Source organism: Durio zibethinus, chromosome 11, assembly GCF_047325235.1.
Source record: "Durio zibethinus cultivar Kanyao isolate XHJ-2024 chromosome 11, ASM4732523v1, whole genome shotgun sequence".
Lineage (NCBI taxonomy): Eukaryota > Viridiplantae > Streptophyta > Magnoliopsida > Malvales > Malvaceae > Durio > Durio zibethinus.
In genome coordinates this window covers 26559113-26586164 of record NC_143172.1, presented here as the reverse complement: position 1 = coordinate 26586164, position 27052 = coordinate 26559113, and the positions used below count along the sequence as shown (strand labels likewise).

Below are 27052 nucleotides of genomic sequence, written 5' to 3'. Positions count from 1 at the left end.
AAGCTAGAAAAAATAATAACCACATCATACTCATGAATAAATAAATTTATATTATACCTTTATTATTTTTTTATTTTTATATTTTAGTTTTAAAAATAAGTTTGTGATGGTGTTGAATTGTTTTTCTTCTTGATGATATTAACTTTTTTTTAGATTTCAATAATGAAAGGAAAATGAACGCATATTTGGCTAGGTTTCAACTAGGTAATAAGTGTAGTTCACTAATTTTTTTTTATATTATATTTTTTTATTATTTTCCTCTTTTTGTTTATTTCTTCAAACTTATTATTTGATTTTATTTGCGTTATATGATATATACATCTAGATTTGATTTATTCTAAAATAAATTAGTTCATATGTTTATATATATATATATATATAGTTAAACTAGATATTTGCTATGTATAAATACAAGAGATCTAAATTATATATAATTCTCAATTTGTATATTTGGTTTATGTTCTAATAAAAAAACAACTATGTATGTTAAAGTATATATGTAAAAAAATAATAACAAATAAAAAGCAAATGGTTATGAGCAAAATAATAATTATATTTTGTAGTTCAATCATATATTGTTATTATTATTTGATTTTTTTTTTTTGGTTTAGCTTTATAAGATTTAATAATTTAAGAATATTTCACTAATATAAATGTCTTTTACAATTCAATCAAATGATATATTTTTTATATATTCATATCCACATCTAAACAATTATTAGTCTTAACTATTTTCTTTTTAATAAGTCAAAGTAAAATTTTATTAAAAGTAGTCAAATGGTTATAAATATTAAATCATAATTAAAAGTATAATAAAGCACAAAAGAATATAAACCCTAAAGAAATTGTACCAACATCACGTGATGAATCCAAAAGCGTAGATAACAATATTTATAACATTAAAAAAATTATATAAACCAATAATAAAAATATTGATTATTTAAAACTGAACTTTGTTTTTTTGATCGAACAAAAAAAAAAGAGTAGCAAAATTTTCATTGTTTAATAAATGAATTAAAAATAATAGTTTTTATGAAAAAGAAAAAAATTTTATAATTCTTTAAAATTTTACAAAAGTTTTGACTTTGGAAAAGTATTACAATATGTATAAAACTCTTATTTAGTTGTACCTTAACATTTGAATGTATGATTATATATAATAAATTAATAGATGTTTGCAAATTTTTTATTAAAATAATATAAAAAATTAAAGTTAAATTTTTTTAATTACTAAAAATAATAAAAAAATATGGTGCATGACACAGATTAAAAAACTAGTTATACGAATAAATTAAGTTCAAATTAATAAGTAATTGATTTTCAAACCCAAACGATAAAAAAACAATCATGCTCATTTTGTCAATTGAACCATCCGTAGATAGCTAAGGAATTGATTTTATTATCAAAGAAAGCAGTTAAATGGTTACAAGTACAACTGCTCCCTTACAATTAAACACACTTGATCAAACATGGAAGAGTTCAATCACCATTGCCCAAGCATTACTAAGGTTGACATTCACAAAATAAGCAGCCATGTTTTTTACTCCTGCTAGACGCAACTGTGTTACTGACCTATTACATCAACTCGTTTGAAACCGACTCAAACATCGGTTTCAATATAATAGGACAGATACTAGTTTTACACTGTTAAGAAGGTTTAAAGATGGAACGTCCAACGGATACATCCATTCAGTTTTTGACTAACTAAAACCTGTTAAATTTGCACTCCAACAACGAATGAGTACTTGGTTATATTATCCAAAAGTACGGCTTTGGTTACTGTAATATGAAATAGTTGAGAATGCGTTCAGTGTTTCATTGCTGTGACCCTGAAGAATATATCAACCCAATTCAATACACGAGAAATGTACTACCAGGTACCAGCTGTAGAAATCTTGCGTTGTTTTTGTTTGCACATAAAAAGGACAACCACAGGAAACTGCATAGAATTGACCAGTTGCATGGATGGCTTAAGACGATTTTTGCAGTCTCCCTGTCCCCTAGTTCAATAAAATAATGACAACCAACAATCACGTTAAAAGGATAGAGAGTAGGAACCAGGGAACAAATGCCATAACCAGCAAAGTTGGCACAGATGGCCTTTCTGACATATAAAAAAAAAAAAAAAAAAAAAAACAAGGAATGGAGTATCAGAAGAAGCATCTCATTCATTCATACTCACTTTTCAATGTCATGATCAAACGATTTTGATACAGAAACATCCTCTAATCACAGTTCCATTTCTAGCATATTGCTTCTTACTCATACCTACAATCCATATACCACATGCCTATTTACAAAACCCACAACCAAAATTCATGGTCGATCAATCATTGAAACAAAACCCATTCACACCAGTGATCATTTGAGTTTCTCCTCCTTAGCTCCACAAAGCAATAGCAAGAAAAATTCACAAGGCAAACAGTTTGAAGTATACATCAAACCTCTATCAATCAATCTCTCAGAAGAACTCAAACCAGAAAAGACATAAAAGCTAACCAGTTTTGCTTTAAGTGGCTTTATATCAACACGGCTAGCTGTTCAATGTTTATAGTTTGGTCTTCATCTTATTACTAACAGACCACACGGGAGACTGAAAGAGGGTAAAGGAATGTATTGGCATATTGAAATGAGAGTGTTCCACCATTGACTAAGGGCTTGCCGTCGTTCACAAGGCAGTCATTGTAGCGAAGGCGCTTGAATATTTTGGGGTTGATGAGGCGAGCCGAGCTAAACCAGCCACAGTATAGGTGAATTCCAGAGATGTCACAGCCAGTGACACACATGTTCACGATCTCAACAGTGTAGGTTGGTATGCCACTTGGGAGTGGGGCTGTGGGCCCCTGGTTGATCACAATATCAGACTTGGTGCACTTCTCTCCCCAAATTCGGTTGGTTTCCTCCATTGCTGTACCTGGGTACAAAAGCAGAAAAAAGACAAAAGCAAAGAGGCTTTTATATTAAAATTCAGATAGTGAAAGGCTAAGCTATCAATCAAAACTGGTCCGCTTTTCTTTACAGCAAAATAAACAAACAAAACAATTATAATGTGAAAAACCCACCAAAACAACCAATAAGGGGAAACATCTACAGACAAAATACACTTTTTAGGAGGCTGATTCACAGGAATTGTAGGGACAAAGAAACAGACAAAATATGACCCAAAAGGCTTTGTAGAAGGGGGGACACAGTGCAAATTGCTTTAAAGTTTACAACTTTTCATCTAACCCTTTTTTTTCTTTATTGCAAATGAAAATTCAATATGGATTGTTGACTTAAAAAATTATAGTCCTCTTTTTGCAGCTTAAGTTCCAATCCGTTAAAAAACTGTGAAAAGATAATTTTTTAAAAATTTGCTAGACCCGTTAATAAACTTATTTAAGACTAATGAAAGATAATTTTTTAAGAATTCACTAGACGCATCAATAAGCTTATTTAAAACCAATGAAAGATAATTTCTTAACAATTCACTAGACCTGTCGATAAGCTTGTTTAGACCAACCCGAAATTGGGAACCCTGAGAACCCCCGTTAAATAAAAAAAAAAAAAAAAAAATTCAAACAAAGCATTGAGTTAGCTCAAAAAGCACTTTTCTCCAAATACATTAATTAAATAGATTTAAAGGCTACCATAAAAAGATGGTGCTCTGCGCACTAGGCACAGTGCAGCACCGATCACGGTGGGCTAAAAACATTAAGCTTTTTTTTTTTTTGCCGCTAAAAAAAAAAAAAAACTACTAGGCTTTCAATTACGAAGAAGGCTAAGAGGTTGACAAAACTTTGATGGGATATTAGGACCCCATCAGAAAGTTACTATCAAAACAGTAACTGTATCATCAATGGCTAGACGACAGCCATGGTTAACAAACGGTGCACGTTAGCTTCAACCATAACTAAAAATATAATCAAAGAAATAGAACAGACGTGTAACCCCTGACATTAGAGCCGTACGCTTTGGTATTGAATACAAAATCTTGGAATCAAAAACCGGTCATCCCCGGGAGCCCCCACATTCGAAAACAATGACATAAACCAAGGATAAAAGATTCCATATCCTACTTTTTTTGGCATTTTATTATGAAGAAAAAAGTGGGTCAATTCTGTTTTTCTACTTACCACGAAGAAGCTTGCGGTGTGGCGTAGAAACAGTGCTGTGCCCTTGCTTGATCCTCAACCTCATCAGCTTCAAACCCAATGAACCACTGATGTTTTTACCCTGACCTGGAATTAAAAACCCAAAATTAAAATAAAAAATGAGTACAAAATGAAAGGAATTTAGTTAAAGAAGACCCTTTTATACTATAATAATGAACAGAAAGAGACAAATAGGAAGAAAACAAGGGAATTTTAAAGGAAAAAAATGAGAAATAGAAACATGGAGAACCCCCCATGCTTCTGAAAGAGAGGTCTCATCCACTTTGAAAAAGCCAACAAAAAAAATAATAAACTAACAAAGCAATATAGAAAAGAGCATCTGATGCATGTAAATGACGCACCTGAGAAAAGCGCGACGAGGAAGAGGAATAATACGGCGAAGGAAAACGAGGGTAGTACCAAAAGGAATCGCCGATTCATCGGTGAAAGCAAAATGACACACCAAAACAAGAGAAACCCTATATCAGATTATCTTTCAACTTTTCTCTCTCGGAAAACCAAGTCGAAAAAGGTCAACGAGTGGACTCGGGGAATTTGAAACAGGTGAGTTGAACCGTGAGTAGAAGGGACGATCAAAACGCCAGGGAAGAAAACCAGTGGCAAATGGTGTTTTTGTGCTTGTTGGGTGTTTTCAGATATTGGAAAATCTGCATCAAAAACAACGTTGAAGATTTATATAGAAGAACATCACATCCCATTCATCAAAATTCAAAAACAACCGTCAGATCACAAGTAGGTGAATCAGATTTTGACTAGAAGTCTAGAACCAAAAAGAAGTCTACAAACACCAACTAGGTTTCAGGAGAGCTGAAGCTTAGGCTCCAAAACAGTAACCTCAAAACGACGGCGATTCGCACTAGACCTATCTCAAAACGAAGAGTTTTTCAAAACCCATTTTCGTTTCAACGTTTTTTCTTTTGGTGAGGGTTTCTTCCTTGTTTTCCTGTCTCCTAAGAAAGGAAGTAAATTTTTGTTTGGTGCTAAGAGTGGCAGTTCTTGAGAGAAGCGAAAGCAATGTTTGCAATGCAAAGGAAAATGAAACCCAAACAACAAAAAATAGCATAGAAAATGGATTCCGAGTGAAAAAAAAAAAAAAGGCTAAAAAAATGAAAGAAAAGGGGAGGGTAGTGGAATTTACAGAGCAGTCGACAAAGCAGACGGTACAGTATACAAACAATGCAACAGCGCTGCAGAGGAGAAGCAGAGAGAGACCAGAGCAGATAGAATTACGTTATATATTTATATATTTATTTCCTTTTTTTACATGTATATTTGAAGCGACAAAATTTGCAGAAGAAGATCATCAAAGACATAAATGACAAAACAGAAAAATCCCAAAAAAAGTCGATCGCATTTATTGAACTAACATCCAAATTTTTACTTCAATCAACCATTTTTTTAACATATATTTCTCAATGCAAAATAAAAATAAAGAAAAACAAAAAATGCTTAATCACCTTTGGAGATACAGATGAGACTGAGAAAGAGAAGAGGTAGTGGGCAACTTGAAGCTGGCAAAAGAAATTGGTTTATCAAACTTAACCATGGTTAGAAGTGCACGTGGCGTGTTGATGAAAAAAAAATTGATGATGAAAAGGATGATTGGATTGAGAGTGGCTGTGGAGAAAGGGGGGAAAGTTAAAAACTTTGATAATTTCAGGTGGCGACGTGCGGGCGGGTGGGGTCAGTGGACAATGTCACGTGCGGCCAAATTTTTTATTTGTTATTTTGTTTGGAGAGAATCTTTTGATAGGATTGGTCTTTAATAAGGAATGTAATTGAATTTAAAAAAAACCAATCTCTTTTTTATTATATTTTTTAGGGTATATTTAAATTTAAATTATCGTTTGAAGCTTATCTTTACTAATTAGATACATGCAAGTTATGATAAACATGCAATGTTGCTAATCAAATTAAAAATATTAAAAATGTGATTCTCTATTATGCAAAAGGATAGTTTTCTATGTGGTTAGTTAGGGAGAAATTATTTTCTATAATAATGGTGTAAATATTCAGAATTTATAGACAAACAATATTGCATCATCAAAAAAGGGGGTAAGGGGATGATCCAATTAGAAAAACAGTTTGACATGAAAACAATTAAGGTTTGATGTAAGATGAAACACCGGAAAGGAAAGGAAAAAAGTCAAAATACCAATTGGGTAAGAGATGGTTGAAAGGGTGGATTTCCACAATTGTATTTTATGGGGACCAGGAATGAAAAGGTAATGAGAAAGTGATTTCTTGTAGCAGTTCCTAGCCAAATATTATTGCTTTTCCATGTTTTGGGGTTTTCTTTGAGAGAGCGGTGTTTTTTTCCCTTTTGAGCTTAGAGTGAAGAGTGTCATCAATTGCCTAGCGCCTACATATGTTGCTGTCGAGGTAGGTGGATGTCCTGGAGCTTGCCTGGATACCACACAATGACACACTGGTCAAACTTAAAACATTCGGTAGAGAGAGAAAGGGCTTTCCGCTAGCAGCGAAACCCCTGTCGCTGCTCCAGCTGTTACCCTCGGCCTTTAACCGAGTATTACTGTCACGCCCAATTGTTCAGATGGAGTAGACAAATGCTTCCATCTCCGAGAAGAAAATAAAAGTTGATATATAAAAAATTGATGGTGCCCATTTTAATAAATTAATTTTACAAGAAAAAATAATAGTAACGTGATAAATAATATCAAAACCAATCCTTAATTCACTCTAAACCAAACGTTTTCACACTCAACGTCTCAGTAAAATAAATAAAATGAATCAATTTGATCATTTAACAAGACATCTAGACACAAAATTTGTTCGAAAATATCACAATAAGTGCTCAAAGAATAAGTAAAGTAATTAAATCACATTTCGAATAGAGAAAAAAATCAATAAATATATCATCGCTATCGATACACATCCCAATAAACCAATTTTATGGACCGAGAGACACTACTACCATGCGTCCTTTGTGGTACACATTTAGTCGAATATAGTTGAAACTTCAGAGTCGTGGATTATCTCAAGATATTATACACAATCTTATACGACATTTACAATTTATACAATCCTATACCAATACAAGGAATAAACAACGATTAAGTTAAAAATTTAAAAACGACTAGGACATCTACGCAAGCCCTCAGAATTTCTATGTTTACATTACCCACTAATCACATCCACCGATATGACGACGAGTCACTAGCACTAACAGAAGCATGTACAATGATACTTAATTTCTACTCATGTCAGAGAAGTGAGAATATCGAGACAAAATTACAAAAAGAATTGCTGTTGATCCGAAGACTGCAATGAATCATTTCTGGTTGCTTGCTAGCGAAAAGGGAAAATGCGTCGCCACCAAAACTAAAGCTATAAAGGGCTATCGACGTTCAGGCTTGAAGTTGGAAGATTTCATCTTCTCCAGCAACTTAACTTTGTCAAGTAACTCTTGGATGGTAGTAGATGCGTCCTACAGTGCCAACCATTCACAATATTGATGAGTTGAGAAAATGAAAAAACTAATCAAATAAAAAATAAATCCAAAATATAGAGAAAAGAAGTTGCAAAATGTAAGTGTTTTTAGCCATCAGAGAGGTGGGGGAAGAGAAGGGAGCCTAGCATGAAACCTTTAGCTTCTTTCTTAAGTAAATTCTAAGAAGAAAATTGGATGGGAAGAAGATAGCTTCAAATGAGAAAATATATGCAAGAACTACAATAGAAAGTGGGAGGACAGAATATAACCTTTAGCTTCTTCCTCAAGTTCTCTTCCTCCTTGTCTCTTCGATCCCTCTCCTCTGAGAATATATTAATGAGACTTTCTTGTTCAATGTTCAGTTGCTCGATTTTTTTCTGTGCCGCTTTCAGCTAATAAAATTAGAAGAAAGAAAGAAATCAAAATAAGTGTAACATCCCAGTAAAAATAAGTTTTATCGATAACATTCATAAAGGCATTGATGTCAAGATAAAAACGGCAATTACTCTCACACTTTACTAAAGCATGTCTCCATGCTAACCACAAAGCAATAATACAAGCAAACTATCAAGTACATCACAAACTGATGTAATGTCATTTATATTCGCATTATTCCTTGCATTTACTTAAGCTAGTTGGAGAAGGGATCATACCTCAGTTTCAAGTGATTTGCACCGGTTTCTTTCCTTCTGCAAATCATTGAGCAATTCACTTTGATGTTCTCCCTCGTATTTCTTTAGTCTACCAAAAAGAATAAGATCTTTTAGACTAGAGTCAAGGTCATAGCAAAACCCATAAAGCCTAATATATATGGTTTTAAAAACACCTTTCTTTTAATTCACAATTCTCCTGCTTCAACTGCTCCAGTATACATAAATTGGTCTCTGTAAGTGAAGGCTCACCATCATTTAGACCATGCTCCTGCCACTTGAACAAAAATGATTACCAAAAAAACACACACATACACAAAACGGTGCAGAAAGATCATTTGTTCCAGACAAGAAACTGCTTCAACACAAAAATAACTTGCATGCATGCACATATAAAAAAGAGAGGGGATAGGGGGACATGTAACTTATTCATGAGTTCCAACCAACAATGAGTTGCATCTAAGACTTATCAATTAATTACTTATCAGTGCAATGGGCTAGAACGATCTGTCCCAAAACAACAATGAGTTGCATCTAAGGGTCCAGTCTGGAATCGACGTGATAGCACAGTAGGAATCCTTCCCACCAGCCATCGAAAGGAAGCATTAATATTTTCCAATAACAAAGTAAAACTAGCACCCATTTAGCAACCCACAATAAATTATTTTTCCCAAGCATATAGATCTGCTTATTTCAATGACCGGATTAAAAATACCATCTTGCAGGACTGCAAATTTCAGCTCAGCTTTATGCTTTATGAAAAATCTCCAACCAACCCCGAAAGACAGGAGTTTAAAAGTGGTGCAAAAGTAACACTCGCAATGAGGTAAAAAATAAAATGCAAATGGGAAATGTAAGATAAGCAAAGCATAAAAATAACCTTTGATTTAGACCGTTGATTGCTGCCATTAGCTTGTGTCTCAGGCAAGACCTCACACACATCATCACTGGCATGCTCTGCAGAAGGGGAAGATGGCTCAAATGAGCTTAATCTTTTTCCCGATTTTCTGAGGTCCTTTGAACTGTTATCTAATGAAGCCCTTTTCCTATAATCACCCCTGCGAGATACATGTCCATTCCCATATCCACCATCCACTGTTTCAGGAAATTTCTGATATTCTTTGCCTCTTTTTTTCCAATTTGAGGGTGAATACAACTTGTCTGAGTCTGAAGAGAGTCGCTTGCTGCTAGAAGTACTCTTCTTATTCAATTGTGTAGATTTTTGTGTATCATGATCAGGCGAAGTATCTACTGGATCAAGATGCATGTGATAGATCAATAAGGGAGTGGCTTACAGTTCACCATTCACAACAATACATAACTTTTAAAAGAAAAGATAGAAAGGAATAGAAATAAGAGAACAGGTCAAATACCTCTGCCCAAAGACTGCTCTATATTTTTCTTGTTACGCCGTTGAGCATAGCCAATTCTATGACAATTGGTGGACCTAAAATGAAGCAGTCAAAGATCATTAGAAATGAGTTAATAAGGAAACAACTCCTGGATCCAGAAGTGGCAGTTAAAAGCAAATATAACATCAACACCAATGGTATATCTAGAATTGAACAACAAACCAGTAAGCTTTTTGCATTTGTACTAGTCGTGCTTCAAGTCTTGCAAGAACTGTTGTACGCTCAAAACCTTGCTTATCATGAGCTGGCTCAACAAAATTAGCCTCTAAAACACCTGTCATAAGAATAGAGTGAATTAGAATATAAACCAGTAAACTAACTAGGCATATCTAATGCTGAAACAATACCTATAACACCACGACCATCACTCCCAGCTGCATTCCAAACCCTCCAAAAAGGCTGGAGAAGCGGATGAAAGAAGGCATTAGGCAAGAACATTGTAAAAAGAAAATATATTGAAGGTCAATTTGACTAGTATGTTAGGCAAAGTGCAAAAGATGCTGTCACGGGATGCACTACTTAAAAATGAAAGTGAAACAATTCGCAAAAGAATCCTATAACATACAATAACCAGAAGAACTAGCATTTCATACAGAATAGAAGGCAACAAGTACTGTTTCCCAAGCAAAATTAACCCTCAAACTGTATCAACAAACAATAAGTCAACTAAGGAAAGAAATGTAATTCCAATGAAGAAATAACTTCAAGTTTCAATTCATTGAAAGCAAAAACATATGCCTCTGGCTTTATCTTAAACAACTAGTGTCAACTCACCAAAGAAGCAATGGCAATATCTAGCTACATGTAATAATTCTAACATATTCAGAGAAGAATAAATTAAGCTGCCAGAAAAGAGTGATAAGTCTTTTCTTTTTTTTTCTCCAAAATCAAGCCAACATCTTACCCAGGAATGGAGGACCCGTATAATGGAAAATGCAAGAAAGAAAACATGGTGCAAGTTAGAAATGAGCACGATATGAAAAGAATATTTATTAGCAATCCTTGTGACACATTACATTCAAAGCAAATAAAAAGCAAACCTTGATGAGTCGGTTTTTGTGATAAACATTGAAACCTTGAACATCAATGTGATATTTGGCATCTTTCACAAAACCAATAATCACCAAAGCAGCCAGCTGTTGACAGAAATGCCAGAAAACAGTATCAGACAAGAATACAGTGAAGTAAATAGAACAGAAAAGTAATATTTATTACATTCAAATCCTTAGGGGCCCCCTCAGCACTGGGATTTGGTCGATATGTTATCATCTCAGTGAGCATCATATCATTAACTATGTTGTGGTGCTCGACATCTTTCCCACGTAAAATGATTCTGAAGTTAGGAGGAAGTCTCAAATAAAGTATTGATGCATAACTCTGCAGAGTGAACACACAAAATAAACTAAAAATCAAATAAAATAAGCAAAAAAAAAAAAAGTTGCTACTTCAGGCTAAGCATCTAATCAGTACAAACCAAGTAAAGCATCCAGAATTTTAAAATCTTCCACCTTGCTTGAACCAAGATACAACTAATTACGAGTTTAGTCTCAGAAAATCTTTTCCATTTTCCATCATTTTTATTCTATATAAAATTAAGTAAATAACAAAACTTTGAATCCCATGTTTTCCAATTTTCTTGAAAACTCGACAACTATTTGAAATTGCTCAAGTTTCCTGTAAAGCTAGAAAACAAGGCCTCTCAAGTTTAGTTATTTATATAATTTGATAGATCATATCTAGTGTAAAAGTGAGGATGGTAAATGAAAAACATTTTACAGAACAAAACAAGCCCTAAACAAGTTAGTTGTTCTGTTATTGTCGTTCTATTTTCCTTCGTTTTATCCTTCCTCTTGTTTATTTTAGATTTCAACATAATATACATTTCCTTTCCATTGACATTAGTAAAAAGTTAAAATTTTGGATATGGCTGCATAACAATCTAACTCACAGCTAAGGCATCATAAAACACAAACAGCCATTATCAAGGGTAAAAATCTAATTTCTTCCATAGAAACTGTAAAATGATCATTGTTACCCTCAATGAATGTTTATAAGTCAGAAAATGCCTAGAGTTGGGAAACTCTTTTGCCATTTGTATATTCTTCTCATCACGGTTAACACCTCTAAGTTGGATATCCTGCCAACAATAATTCATCAAAATTTACCATCACAAATACATTATATTCTGTTAACGTTTAAAATTTTAAATAGTAAAAAAATAATAATCCAGGACATCTGATACATACATGTGGATCACCATGAAAATCAAGTTCCAATAGCCCTTCATCATCCTCCCAGAGATTATATATAATAATCCGTGTACCATGGTCTTTCATCAGATTGAACTACAAGGAGGAAAAGGAAACATTTTACCATAATCAAACAAAACAACAGCCCAAAGCATAATGAAGATTCAAGCTTAATAGACAAACAGAAAATTGATAACTAGCAAAACAATGGAAAAAGAGATGATGACACCAGGGGAATACATTGATAACAGTGCAAACCAAAAGTGAAGAAAAGTCAGATACCTGACGAAGGAGGTCCATTTCACTGGAAAATGGAGACCACTGTACTATAGTTTCCAAATTCCTATCCCAATCACTGGCAGTAGATCGTACGATCTTGTTCCATTTTCTTTGTTTCCATTCATAATCTAGCTGTTCATTCCAATCCACACAATGATTAAAGGGCACAACCATAGCATAGTTTCTCAAGTAGCTTACCAGATATATAAGTAACAGAGAAATATGATATCAAACTTGATCCCCCAATTCTCTTTTTCTTTTTCTATCCTGAACTAAATAATGATTCCAAGCATGGATTACATTAGGCAAATAAACAGCAAATACTTGGCTTAAGCACAGAATATCTAGTAGCTATGAAAATGAGATGCTTTAGGGGAAAGGACAGAGAAAAAAAAAGACCAAAGACAAATCTTAACATTCTCTCAAGCTTGCATGTTGCTAAAAGCATAAGTTGCGCCTGAGAAACAAGTGTAATTCTATGTCATTGAACCTACATCAACTGGGCTCTAAAATGTATAGTGATTATGTTGTGTTTGCACACCCATTCTGAATGCAAATGATAGTTACTACCAGAATATTCATCACACAGACAATACAAAGTTCTAGTTGACATTACCATGGGTACCACAATGTCTTCCTTTGCTGTGCTTGTCAAAAACGTGTAGGAGAGCAGCCCAATGCTCTGTGTGAGGCTAAAACAACACCAGAGAATTTGATTACCTTTTGCAGTAACAAAAACAAAAAGAAGAAAAGGTAGTTCTGGGATGTAAAAATAAAAAAACAAAAGCATAAAATAGAGTAAAGATAGCAGATAAGCGTGAAGCTCAAACAGACAAACATCATCACAAGGATTTAGGAACCCGTTCCCTTTGTTTGACGCAGCATGATAACTTTGGAACATTTTACATTGCCTATAAGCTACCGATACATCCCTAATTACTGGCACTGCTACAACGTGTTAGTGCCAGTAGGGAGAGGGAGTTACTAAGGGTGAAGATTATTACCAAAACCCAGTCAACCCAGTTACAACAATGCATTTCTTGGTCTAACATAAAACATTCCCAAGCAAACAAATTACACATTTACTTAAACAACATGCAGACTGCCAAAAACTTCTTGTTTTCCTACCAAACAATCCAATAAAAATAAACATTTAATTCAGCAATCAAGGGCACTATTGTAAAAAATTGAATATTTGCATTAACAACAATCATTCTAGCTCAAAAAAAGAATTATGAAAGACTAACTGTTCTCCATCTTTTCCACAACACCGAGAAAACACAATAACATCTGCACCAAGCCTCATGGTACTAGTCTTGAATCCATTGCCATCTGTAGAAAAGAATACAAGTATAAAATGCCCTATGTGAAATACAAGTAAGCAACTATAAACTATCTTTCTTTTCCAAAGGGTAGAAATTACTAAATACATTGTCCAATGGTGTTTGCTACTTTGCTTTTTGCAGAATATCCAAGAGACATGCACTGACGCATTTTATCAGGATCCATCCCTCCACCATTATCTGCAATAAACTTCCAAAACTTATCATGTTATCAACACAACAACTTGGTTCTTTGAAGACCATAGAAATATGTAATACTTATTTTACATAAAACATCATTTTGTTGAGATACACAAAACATCATTAAAGAGGGTGAAAAACCTATTTGAACAACGGACACAAGCCAGAATAACCAAAACAAACAAAAATGTATATCTATGAAACACAATACCTTCAATTAGCAACATTAAATTCCCATCCTTCTTACTTTTGATCATGTCTAAATTAACATATGTAGCTCCATTGCAGACCTGAAATCAGAAAATGAACATAAAATTGGAAAAAAAAAAAAAACCACAAGTATTACACAATTGAAAAAGTGGTGGCGTCAAATACCTCGTCCAAAGAGTTGTCCAAAAGTTCAGCAAAAGCTGCAGAAGTAAAATTAATAAACATAGCCAAAAGAACAAGAAAACTTTAACAAGAGACAAAAGCTTTTCTTCTACCCACTGGAATATCTAAAATTCATAGAAAAGATATGTATATGGGTTAGACAACCCTACCTCCAAGAGCCCATTTATGACTCGTTGCATTGGAATGTAGAAATTTTGGATGAACCCTGACACGATCCATGCCACCTACAATTCAAATGAAATTAAGGACAGAAGCATTAAACAGCATCAATAAACAAAGCAAGAACAGAGCTCAAACAATTAATAATTTAGGATCCACATGATTAAATTAACAATCTAAATTTCCAATACAGAACAAAGAATTAAGCAAGGAAAAAAAAAAGAGTGCCAGGGGTAGCGTTAAAGCATATTTCCTCAAGCAAAGCAAAATTACAAATGCAGAGACCTCACTGGCTAAAACATTGCTCAAAACAACAAAGACTCCAAAATATCCGAATTTGGCACCAAATTAACATTTGCTATCCCTTGTAAGCATGATTAATCACTCAATTACAAGAGAGACAGATTGAAAACAAAAGAATTGATCTAGACAAAAATAAATACAAATATATATATAGTAATATAATGTATATAAAACAAAATACCTTATAATATAATATTATTAACAATAATACCTGATGATAAATCCCAATCAGAAGATGGAGCTCCATCATAATCTCCAGCCTTCCAAAACTGCTTGCAAAGCACCCTCGAACTCAAACTCCTACTTGCCGCCTGTTCCGGCGGTCCCACCGTCGCGGGAATCTCCGCAACCGCCATATCAGAGTCCAACAGAACAGGAGCCGGATCATCCGGTGGTAACGGAGACAAAAACCCCAGCGGCAGCACAAAATCAACGTCATTCACCTTCCTCTTCTTTGAAGCCCTACTTCCAGGTCCTTCCCCTCCAGCAACGGCGCCATTGGCGTTATCCGTCTCGTCCGGGCCGTCCGACTCATCGCTCGAGTCCGACTCACTGCTACTACTACTGAGCTCGATTACCGAGGCAGGTTGTTCCCGTTCAACACCATTTAGAATCCGTCTTTGTGTGCTTAACGTTTCCGTAATCTCTTGCTTCACGCGAACATCCATGGTCTGGCCGCCAAATCAAAAACAACCGAAATTCTAAAAATAAATAAATAAATAAATCAAAATAAAGGAAAGAAGAGATCAAAATTTTCGAGATTCTTCGTTAAGAAGCTTTTGCATGCGAGATTTGAAAAGGTTTAAAAGTTTAAAAAAAAAAAGAAAGAAAATAAAATGCAGATTTTGGAGAATACTTTTCTTTCGTTCTCCCTTTTTTTCTTTTCAAAAACTTGGATCGGAAAAAGAACAGTAGAAACTTTGCTTCAAGAAGATGGCTTCTATTCGAAGAAATCGAGGCAACCAAACGAGTGAAATTCTGTAGACCAAACGGTTTATGTTTTGAATTTCTTTTTGTTTTTCCGTTGATTGGTCTTTATAGGAGTGGAGCCGAAGCCTAAGTCGGTGCAATTAATTAACTTTTACTTTGGTAAATATGTTTTACTTTGTATGGTAATTAATTAAACAAACTCAAACTCTTGAGTTTTCCACTTTTTACACATTTATTTTTTATTTCAATTTTTCAAAAATTGCTGCATTAAAATTTATTTAATAATTTATAACCTTTTTTGTTTTTAAATATAAATTTAAAACTATTTAAAAATACACACGGTATAAACATAAATTTCAATTATCTTTCTCTTATCTTATATAAATATATAAAAGTTAAAATTTTTGACAAAAAAAAATCCAATATGGATAACTTATAATATTAACATGTGGATAATTTTTATCTATTATCACATATCATGTATTAATTATATTTATTCTTATTTATTTTTTAAAAATTTGATATGAATTGATGTGATTTTATAAAATTTTAAAAATATTTTAATACATTAATTATATTTATTTTCTTTTAAATTTTTAATTAACTTGCCTTTTATTTATAATAAAATATCTTAAATTATAAATCAAAACTAAATCAATAATGTATTATAATCAAAGAATTTCTTAATAATTCATAAAATTAATAAATATTATAATTATGATTATAAATTTTTTTTAATGATTCAAAGAACTTCTATTAAAATCTAATAAAAAATATTATATAAAATTTAGTAACCACAATAATTACAGTTAAGAGTTGATTCCTTAATTAATTATTTGATATATTTATATTTGATTAAATATAATATACCATTGAGTAATAGATGTTATTCATATATAAATATATATAAGTAATATTATAATTTTATATATTTATATAAGATCAATGATATATTATAATGTTAGATTTTTGTTTTTATTGTAAAATTAATCATGCATTATAATGTTGGATTTTATATATATGGGTTGTGATCAATAAATCATTCATCTCATCTTATATAAATTTATAAAAATTAAAATTTTTGATAAAAAAATCTAATGTGGACATATATTTTTTTACATGTTGATTGTTTTGAACAATTGTCACATGTCTTACATTTAATTATTTTGATTTCATTTCATATACATTTTATTAATTTAAAATATATTTATTTGACTAAATTAAGTTATTTATTTTCTTATAAATATTCAATATTCTTGCCTTTTATAAATGTGTTACAATTAAATTATCTTAAACATTCTTAATTTTAAACATAAAAAATGTATACTATAAATAAGAAATATGTTTTGAAAGTATTGACATTTAATAATAATGATTTTAGTATTTAATTAAGAAATATTTTATGTATTTCTCAACTTAAATGAATATAAAAGGCATATAATGCTAAAAATTCTAACCTAAAATAAAAGTCTAAAGTTGGAAACATATTTTCATATGTCTTTCTATATAAGTATTAATTACATTTGGTATAATTTATTGTCTTTCATGAAATTTTCAAAATACTATATAAACTTTTCAAAATAAAAAGACATATTACACAAATAATTAATAATCCATTATAATTTTTTACATAAATTACTCTCAATTTATAAAGCTTGTCAAATTCTTATTGTCCTAACATATAAATCTATTGACCTATCGCTACACATAGATTTTAAGAATCACCACCAACTTTTTTATTTAGATACGATTGGACATTTAACTGAATTTGTCATATTTTAAAGAGAAGTCTAAAGCTTTACTTAACTATCTTTAAATAGTAAATTCTAGTATATGAAATTAGATTTAAGTTGGAGAGTATGATTACGCATGAGGAAGGTTATATTACCCTCACAACGCCCATCTAAATGATGGTATTGGTTTGATTTCAAATTATTCAAGCCTAAAAATATCTTTATAATTTACCAAATAACTTAATTGTTGAAAATTAATCCTAAAATTAATCAAATAATTTGGTAGTAATTTAAGATAATTTTCTCACTTTAGGAGTATTTAGGAAGATTAATGTCCTATCTGAAGATATTTCGTCATCAGATTTATTTAAATTTTATTTAAAGAAATAATTAGTAAAATCTTTTAATAATTTGGTAAGATTTACAGATCTCTGAATAGTTTGGTAAGATCTAATTCAATATTTAAATTATCTAATAGTTTGGTAGAATTAAAAATTTTATTATTATTATTTTTAAAAAATTCATTAAGTCCTCTAATAGTTTGGTAAAAATTAATTCAAGATTTAAATCCTCCAATAATTTGGTAGGATTAAAATTATTATTATTATTATTATTATTAATAATAAAAAATTCATTAAAATCATCCAATAGTTTGATAAGACTTAATTCACTATTTAAATCCTTCAATAATTTAGTAAAATTAAAAATTTTATTATTATTATTTTTTTAAAATTCATTAAGTCCTTTAAAACTTTGATAAGATTTAATTCAAAATTTAAATCCTCCAATAGTTTAGTAGAATTGAAAATTTTATTATTTAAAAAAAAATCATTATGAATTTGTCAAATAGTTTAGTATAATTCATAATTTAAAATTTCTAAACCCATGAAATAAAAAATTCATAATTTAAAACTCACAATATTTAAATTTCATTTTATACATTCATAAAAAAAAGTGAAATAAATGCATAAATATATAAATAAACAAATGAGAAAATTACCTTAATGGATGGAGACACGCCTAGGTGGAAGTATCCCTTGATCTGTAGTAACAAATAGTCACTAATTTCAACGAAAGAGCTCTCAATGATTGGAGACATGCTTAGATGGAAGTATCCCTTAATTTGTAATGGCAGATAGTCACAATTCCAACCAAATAGCTCTGCCACCAATTCCAATTAAAGAGTTTGAATATAGATTATTATTTATTCATTTTCTAGTAGGCTTTTCCTTTTTTTTTTTTTTATTTGTGTTGTGTGGTTGATTAATGTTTATATAAGGTATTTTGCTAGGAAATTTAGGGATTTGCATTGAATGAAAAAAGATTACAAATCTGATTATGCTTTGAATTGATTTTTTTTATTCTAATTAAAAATTGGTTTAATTAATTTTTAAAATTGTCTCGATTTTCCTTAATTTTAAGAATCTCTAAAAAATTTTCCAATTAAATCTAACTTTGATTCCCTGATTTGATTTATTTCTAACTTTTTTTTAATATTTGAAGAGATCATATTTTAGTTTTAATTGTCAAGATCATTATTGATTAGTGCTCAAATTACTTCACAAGTTTCATTGGCATGACTTATGATAAAATTTTAAAACCAAATAAATAGAAGACTAAAACATAAAAAAAAGATAAATACATAAATAAGACAAACAAGATAAAAAAAATAAATGTAAGAAATTGGATAATTGGGCTTAGATCAGATCTAGACCCAATCAGTTTGAGCCCTAGACTAAATAGGATGTCTACAGTTATCTCTTTTTGCACATTCTTGTAAAACAAAAATGATGCAAAGACATATACAACCATTACGTCTGAGTTCAAAAATTAAAATTACTTGTGTTAAATCAAATTAGAATGTAAAAATGATCGTACTAAGCCAAAGTCAAAAGTGATCAAGCCATATAAAAATAAAAATGATCGGGACTAAATCGTAAATTAAAAAAATGAATGATCTGAACTGAGCAAATATTGAAGTTAATTAATTGGAATTGAACCACAGGCAAGAAAAATAAATGATCTAGAGTAAACCAAGATCGAGGATGAGTGACGAGATTGAATCGCAAGTTAAAAAAATAAAATGACTTAGACTTAGTCAAGATAAAAAATGAATGATCGAAATTGAACCGCAGGTCAAAAAAATAAAATGACTTGGACTGAGTTGAAGTAAAAAATAAGTAACCAAAACTGAACTGCAAGTTAGAAAAATAAATGACCTGAATTGAGTAGAGGTTAAAAATGACTAGGTCTAAGTCTAAATCAAGATAGGAGATTAACCAATCCATAAATTTTTAAAGATCATGCCCTAAGGTCTTATAAATCATCTTCGGATGTCTTTGAGAAAAAAAATCCTATAAAATGAAAGCCTTCACAATTTTAAAATTTGAAAAATATTCTCCTCGTCCCTTTTGTTGGAGTCCAAATAAACTAAAAATTTTTAATTTGAAATCTAAAAATTCACAATTTCAAATTTTAAAAGTTTATTATAAAACTTCGAAGATTTACAAGGTTTTAAAAATTAAAAGATTTTAAAACTCCAAGGTTCACAAAAAATTTGTTATGATTTCAAAATTCATAAAGATTTAAAATTCGCAAAGGTTTTTAGATTCGCAAGAATTTCAAAATTTGCAAAGATTTCAAAAGTTTTTAAATGACTCAAGATTCTAAGAGGTTTTAGATTCACAAAGATTTCATGTTTCACAGAGATTTCAAATTCGTAAGATTTCAAAATTCGCAAAGGTTGTAAATTCACAACCTTTTTAGATTTGCAAGAATAAAAGATTCATAAGATTTTCATATTCACAATAACCTAAATTTGCAAGAATTTCAAAGATTTGCAAGAGATATTTCAAAATTCGCAAAGTTTGTAAATTCACAACCTTTTTAGATTTGTAAGAATGAAAGATTCGTAAGATTTTCATATTCACAATAACCTAGATTTGCAAGAATTTCCAAGATTTGCAAGAGATTTAGGTTTACAATAAATTAAAAAATTTACAAGAAACTCAGGTTTCAAAAATTTGCAAAAGATTCAATTTGCAAGAAATTCATGTTCATAAGAATTTTAGATTCATGAGGATGAAAAATTCTCAAGCATTTTAGATTTTCAAGAACTCAAACTTAATACAATTATTAAGTTTAATTAATAATTGCTTTGAAAAAAAAAAGATTAATACAGATGCATGACTTAAGAAAAAATTACATGAATTAAAATTTTAATAAAAATAAAGAATATATTTTATTTTTATATCAATATAAATAAATTATTTTTGTATACAATAAAAAAATACGAAATTACTAAATTCCTTATTATTCTGACATACATATGATGTCGGCATGGCAAATACATGCAATTGTATACTGAGCGAGAGCCCAGAGTGTCATATATGAGATACTATATTCGGGCCTTCCACTTAGGCCCATCTCACTGCCCCACTTAAAACCAAGAAATAAACGGATCTTGCCCACTCTTGTTATGGGCCTACGGCAGCAATAAGGCACGAGGAACTCTTCAAAAAAAAAAAATTTAATATAAATTAAGTTAAAATTTAAAATTTCATCAATGAATTTAAAGGGTCATCACATATTTTATTGGAATTATTTATTAAAATTAATAAATTAATATGATAAATAATAAGGCATGAGACTTTATTCTAATTTTACTTATAAAATTTAAAAGATGATGTATAAGAAAAAGACAAATTATACACTACTTCGGATAATCAACATGATAGTATTTTTTTTTTTTTAGATATTATTTATGAATGCAACGTGCCAACATTCATAAAAACAACAAAAATTATGTAGTAAGTAGCATATATTATTATTTTATATACTTGTTTTAGAATTTAGAACTCTATTGTTTGTCTGTAATATTATTTTATATACTTGTATTAGAATTTAGGACCATATTGTTTGTTTATAGCATTTTTTTTAAGGAGTTTGAATTGGCATGCTTTCTAGACTATTGTTGAATTCTATTAATTAATTAATTAATTAAATGTATCTCATTAATTTTATATTACAATTACTTAATATTAGCAGCAACAACTATACATTAGTTCATATTACATAAATGTTGATCAAAATTTTGAAAATTATGAATTGAAAAAATTTAAGCACGTAATATTTTTTTTCAAATTATACAAATAGAAATAAGAGAATGAAGGTAAGTTAAAATTCCATTTCATTATTTTTTGATAAAAATAATAAAAATAAAATATTTCACAGAGAATTAAACTATGTAAATGACAAAATTTAATCCATTACGTTAATTTATATTAAAAAATAATAAAATTAAAAATACAATGACAAATTTAACAAAATTAAAGTATAATCATAAAGTTCAATATTGACCCATCTAGGTAGGTTATTTCTCACATGAGGAAATCCTAAGGCCGCAGCCAAAAATCAAAAGCAATCAAGGATAAAAAAATTTATTGTTAGTATTAAAATTAAAATTAAAATATATTAAATATTATTTTTTAAATAAATTTATAAATCAATTGAATTCAATTTAATATTTTTAATTATAATATTTTTTGTTCATTAGCTTTGACTTTCATGGTTATACACACATTGAAGATATTATTTTCACTTGTTTTGTTACAAAATTCAAAACAAATAGGTCATCTTAATCCGAATATTACTACGTAAATGTGCGATTCGCTGACTCATTTATTGAAGAGATTTACGTTTTAGATAATATCAACAAAAATCAGTAATATTCAAATCCAAATTCTCTCATTGGCCAATACTAACGAATTAAGCAGATTAAACCAATAAATAATAATTTATGCAAAGTTGAATTGCTTACTTGGCTACAGTCCAAAATTAAATAAATTAATTATACTTTTAATACTTAATTTTAGTAAGTTGGATTAGTATTTGCCGTGATTTATATTATTTTCATATTATATTTTATATGAAAATTATAAATTATAAATTATTTTAATATAAAAATATAAAATATATTTTTTATTTTATTAAATTTATATATAATAATTATTAAAATTTTAAATTAAATTATTTTTATATTTATTTTTATATCATATTTATATGATGTAATGTAACGTGTGTTTTAAATTATTCAATTTAATATATGATAACATCCAATAAAAAAGTCGATTTGACTTGTTGAGGTAATGATTACGAGGTGGGCCATGTCCAAACCTATGGAAAAGGAAATTCAAGTATGGATAATGGGAATGGATGGTTTATTTTTCCTCCATGTTTGCCCAAAAAATAAAATAAAATAAAGTAAATGTCTTCATCCATCTTACTTTCAGAAATCTGCCCCTAGTTTAGTAAAATTCAGGCAACCAAAAAGATGCTTCTGGTCCAATGTTCTTGGCTTTTCCCAACTGTTGTGAGATCAAATTTCCATTTCACAAAAATGCCATTGACTTCAAGTTCATGCACAAATTTTTTAAATGAAGTACTAAGCTATAATAGTCTACATTTTTTTTTTTTTTAAATTCAGCAATAAATTATAGTTGATAGTTGAAATTCACTATTTGCAAGTGACTTTATTTTTTAAATGTATGTTCTAAGCTATAATAGTCTACATTTTTCTTAAATTCAGTAATAAATTATAGTTTACAGTTGAAAATCACCATTTGCAAGTGACTTTATTTTTAAATGTATTTACTAAGCTATAATATAGTCTACATTTTTTTTTTAAACTCCAGTAATAAATTATAGTTTATAGTTGAAATTCACTATTTGCAAGTGACATTTATTAATGTCAAGTTCTTTTAAATTGATTAGAAAGTGAAATGCTCAAAATGTAATTATTGATACCTTTTTTTTTCTTTTAGATTACGATGAGATTTAATTCGAAATTTTCAGTTTTGAAATCGATTCTAATATTATTGAACTCTTATTTCATTGATAAACTAATTATCTGTTTTTAAAACCAAACTATTTGTAAGAAAAACGGTGAAAATTTTTCAATAATTGAATCAAACACTTGACTAAAAAGGAGCTCTTATAAGAGAAAATGGAAAAATAAGTCTTGATATTTGTTTATCTACTTCAAGAAATTAAGCTTTCAAGAAGTCAAAGAAAACAAACAGTCACCTAACTTATCAATAAAATGTTAAAATTTTAATTTTAATGATTAAATATTAAATTTTTACAACTTTAAATATAAAAAAAAAATCAAGAACTGCGGCGAGTGAATGCAAGAAGTTAAGTTGTAGAGAAAGAAAGAAAGGGATTAGAAGAATTTATGGGAATTTAACCCATTCATGCAATCTTCCTGAAGCCCAAAATAAAGCTAGTTGCTAGTATTAATTAATTTTCTATGCTCCACCAACAATGCGATTACTATAGCAGCCACCTTCAATTTCTTTAATTTCTTTTGTTTGCCTCTTGTCAACTCGTATACTTGGAAGTCACTATATGGTGAAGGTATCATCTGTATAATCGGATTGGAATGAAGAAATAAAATGGGAAAACCAGATGTGAAATGCACAAAAAGAACAAGTTAAACTACATACCCAAGTCAATAAATTAAACTACGTTAATTTTAAATAATTAAATAATTTTTTAAAATTTAATTGATTTATATAATTATCGATAAATTTAAAATTTAAATTACTGTACAAAAATGATCAAAAAGTTTGTAAAAAAAACTTGTTGACAGAAAGAATCTGATTAAATTTCCCATGCATAAAACCAGGGCGTGGGATTACAGCAATCCACATCAGCGGGACATCATAATTAGGTGATGAAAAATATATATATATATATTTATCTTTTTGGACAACATCATAATTGAAACCTGGTGTAAGATAATGTAGAATTAGTCTTACCAATTAGCTTAGTACATAGATGGAAGGAGCTGTCATCAGTCATCACAAAAATAATTAACCCGTGCCCCACAGCATTACGTATCTTACTTTTTTTTCTTTCAAACTTTCCTTTCCAAACACATAGTTTGGAAAAAATTTGGAAAAGGTGAATTGAAGACTTGCAAGAAAGTCTCCTTACCTACGGCCAATTTACAATGTCTCTGTCCTTGTGCTAATGACAATTAACAACAATGTATCACCCAATGCCAACAAAAGGCTTATCTCTCAACAGGTTTCTATTTTTTGTCCTCCATGGACTAAGCTCTCAAGTTTGACAGTTAATTTTAAATATAATACAAAAATAAAAGTGATATAATTTAAAATTGATAAAAATAATATATTAGTTTAGCAAATATTAAAAATATGTTTTATATTTGATGTGTTGATATGAATTTTAATATAATAATTTTTATATTTTATATGTATTTAGTACAAAACAGACATGCCATAAATATTAGAATTGTAAAGTTCTGCCCTCAACACATCTTCTCATTTTTTAAAAATTTAATTAGTTGTTTTATTATTATTTTATTATATGTTCAGTTCATGTTTGAATTAATTTGTATTTGTTATTTTATTTGTACACTAGGAGGGAGGGGAGTTGATGGAGACACAAGCAAGTGGCTTCTATTGTCATTCATATTGACCTTGTTAATTTAAACAATTTATATTCAAAATCCAGCAACGTTTTTGCATGCGTTGACAAGTGCAATATTATTTGCAGGAGTTTGTATATGGGGTATTGGGCTATATAACAGTGCCTACTCTCGCCAGGGCTAGCTTTGTGATGATGATTATCCACTCTATAAAAAGCGTATCTCGTGCTGTCTTCTTCTGCCCTTAACCTCGTATCTCTTTTTCTTTGTTTTCAGGTTCAGTTCAATTTCGTGAAAGATCGCAGAAACAGGCCAAAGGAAAAGAGGGTCAAGGGTTGATCAATACAGGCTCCTCTTGTGAATGGATGTTGTGAAGATGAAATGGAAGAAAAGCGTGCTCGTCAGGGCCTGGGACAGATGTTGCTCGCTTGGAAGCACTGTCATCAACAAGTCATCAGGAACTTCTTGTGACGCATTGAAAAAGAGCAAGCCATGGTACTGCTCAAGAAGATCATCTTCCCTGGAAGAAGATAACGGGAAAAAGAAGTGTCTGGTAGCTCCACAAGGATGCTTTTATGTCTATGTCGGACCCCAAAGACAAAAATTCGTGATCAAGACCGACTTCGCCAACCACCCATTATTCAAGATGTTGCTAGAAGACGCTGCACTTGAATACGGGTTCAGCAGTGAAGGTCCCCTTTTGCTTCCATGCGATGTTGATTTGTTCTACAAAGTTTTGGCGGAGATGGACAGTGGAGAAGACATAAGTCCTGTTTGCGGCTTTGCATACCGTCCATTAATCCTTTGCAGCCCTTCCCGTCGCCACAGTTCTAGTATCAATAAAAGCTATGGATCGTATAAACTTCTCACTCCATCTCGGATTGAATAGTTATTAAGCTTACTGTTTACAAAATTTTCCCTTTTTTTTTTCTTTTTTTTTTTTTAAGTAGTGGGAAGATCATGCACATATATCAATGTAATAGAAAGTAATGCAAGTTTTCTTACTTTAATGAACGTAGGAAACAGCTTATGTTTAGAAGGAAAAGATGAAATTACTTAAATGAGTTTTATGAAGTTTATTGTTAAAAAAATTCAAATTGAAAATCTAAGTTGATAGATTGAGAATTTTTATTACATAATAGATTAAATGTGTAAAATTTAAAAATTTTAATTAATTTTTAATATATTTTTAGATAGTTATTTTTATTAAAAAATTTTGATAAAAATTGAATTATAAATAGCATTTTAAATAATTTTTTATATATTATTAATCTTATTATTGAGTTTATAAATTTAGCTATTTGAATTTTTAATTAAGGATTTTATTAAATTATTTTTAATAAAAATTTTTATAAATTTCATTTAAAAAATTTCATCTAATTAAGTTTTATCTTACTTAAAGTTTACATAAAGTTTTATATAGGAAGATGAAGATGAAAATATAGAAAAGAAAAAAAAAATACGAAAGGGCATTGTTTCAAGAGATTTGTGATTCACATGTGGATTGTGTTAGTAGCTGTTAATTAGGATAATCATTATCCATTCAAAATGAAGATGGGACCATGCTTCCTTTAAATAAAAAAATGAATGAAAATACGTGATTTAATTTAAATATTTTATTCACCTCTTTTAAAAGGGTGGATTCTCGCAAGATTAAGAGTTTAAAAATTGATATTTACCATTTAAAATTCTTTAATTCTTCGTATCCCTTGGTCTCTTTTATAAAAAAAAAAAAAAGAAATACTTACAAATTTTCCCTAATACACCAATCTAGCTAATTTTAACTTCTCTGCCTTTTTCAAACAAGATTATGGATGTTATGCACGAATTTTTTTTCTATGACGTGGATTAAACAGTTTTGACTAATTTATTTTTACATGTTTGAAATATATGAATTAGCTTTTCTTTTCTTTTTTTTTTTTTTTTTAATTATGGCTGGGATGTGATCATAACCGACTCTAGCCCTTTCCCTTTTTTGATTTCCTTTCTTTCCTTTTGTGTGTTGAATTCGTGGGAAAGACTTAGATAAAATTTTTTAGATGAAATTCATGAAATTTATTACTAAAAATAATTAAATTAAAATTAAAATTAAAAATTAAAATTAATATATTGAAAGATTTTGTTATATAAATCGAGTATATAAAATTTGAAAAATTTTAAAAAATTTTGGTATATTTTTTAAAACAAATATTGCTAGTAAAAATATTAATAAAATTTTTATTGTTAAGTAAATATTGATTAAATTTTAATTAAAAATAATTTTTTAAATAATATTTTTACGTATTATTGATTTTCACATTAAATTCTATCAATCTACCAATTTAAATCTTTTATTAAAATTTTTATTAAATTATTTTTAA

At 29.8% G+C, this 27052-nt stretch overlaps 3 protein-coding genes across 7 annotated transcripts; 1 reads left to right on the top strand and 2 right to left on the bottom strand.

Moving 5' to 3' along the window:
* Positions 1 to 2155: 2155 nt before the first annotated feature.
* On the bottom strand, positions 2156 to 5895 carry LOC111290960 (protein TAPETUM DETERMINANT 1-like). The gene is made up of 3 exons (XM_022882481.2): positions 4496 to 5895; positions 4116 to 4220; positions 2156 to 2914 (listed from the first exon to the last, which is right to left on the bottom strand). Exons 1-3 carry the CDS (start codon positions 4572 to 4574, stop codon positions 2574 to 2576), a joined length of 525 nt encoding a protein of 174 aa, XP_022738216.1. The 5' UTR covers positions 4575 to 5895; the 3' UTR covers positions 2156 to 2573.
* A 1228-nt stretch (positions 5896 to 7123) lies between these two features.
* On the bottom strand, positions 7124 to 15583 carry LOC111289580 (protein MICRORCHIDIA 7-like). 5 transcript variants are annotated; one of them, XR_016346603.1, is made up of 21 exons: positions 15430 to 15571; positions 14785 to 15274; positions 14261 to 14335; positions 14094 to 14128; positions 13930 to 14008; positions 13626 to 13718; positions 13443 to 13527; positions 12812 to 12887; positions 12199 to 12327; positions 11914 to 12012; positions 11703 to 11804; positions 10883 to 11044; positions 10708 to 10803; positions 10015 to 10066; positions 9830 to 9941; positions 9629 to 9702; positions 9136 to 9503; positions 8432 to 8489; positions 8259 to 8346; positions 7875 to 7997; positions 7124 to 7602 (listed from the first exon to the last, which is right to left on the bottom strand). XR_016346603.1 is itself a non-coding variant. In XM_089768532.1 (21 exons), the coding sequence occupies exons 2-21, from the start codon at positions 15239 to 15241 to the stop codon at positions 7513 to 7515; spliced, it is 2490 nt and encodes an 829-aa protein (XP_089624658.1). In that variant the 5' UTR covers positions 15242 to 15274; positions 15430 to 15583; the 3' UTR covers positions 7124 to 7512. The 5 variants fall into 5 exon arrangements, 4 of the variants coding, with proteins under 4 accessions (XP_089624658.1, XP_089624657.1, XP_089624659.1 ...); XM_089768532.1 differs by having other exon boundaries at positions 8432 to 8526; positions 15430 to 15583; XM_089768531.1 differs by having other exon boundaries at positions 8432 to 8526; positions 9136 to 9506; positions 14785 to 15244; positions 15430 to 15583.
* A 9175-nt stretch (positions 15584 to 24758) lies between these two features.
* On the top strand, positions 24759 to 25706 carry LOC111291395 (auxin-responsive protein SAUR36-like). Its single transcript, XM_022883093.2, has one exon. The coding sequence runs from the start codon at positions 25054 to 25056 to the stop codon at positions 25579 to 25581; it is 528 nt and encodes a 175-aa protein (XP_022738828.1). The 5' UTR covers positions 24759 to 25053; the 3' UTR covers positions 25582 to 25706.
* Positions 25707 to 27052: the final 1346 nt, after the last annotated feature.

Bases quoted from the DNA above. Each gene is read 5' to 3' on its own strand.
- LOC111290960 (XM_022882481.2), bottom strand. From the start codon at position 4,574: ATGAATCGGCGATTCCTTTTGGTACTACCCTCGTTTTCCTTCGCCGTA. The intron at 4,221-4,495 runs GTGCGTCATTTA...TTTTAATTCCAG, and splicing joins CCTCGTCGCGCTTTTCTCAG to GTCAGGGTAAAAACATCAGT. The intron at 2,915-4,115 runs GTAAGTAGAAAA...TTTTGTACCCAG, and splicing joins ACACCGCAAGCTTCTTCGTG to GTACAGCAATGGAGGAAACC.
- LOC111289580 (XM_089768531.1), bottom strand. From the start codon at position 15,241: ATGGATGTTCGCGTGAAGCAAGAGATTACGGAAACGTTAAGCACACAA. The intron at 12,013-12,198 runs GTATCTGACTTT...TCCTCCTTGTAG, and splicing joins AAATGGACCTCCTTCGTCAG to TTCAATCTGATGAAAGACCA. The intron at 9,507-9,628 runs GTATTTGACCTG...ATCTTGATCCAG, and splicing joins AGAGCAGTCTTTGGGCAGAG to TAGATACTTCGCCTGATCAT.
- LOC111291395 (XM_022883093.2), top strand. From the start codon at position 25,054: ATGGATGTTGTGAAGATGAAATGGAAGAAAAGCGTGCTCGTCAGGGCC.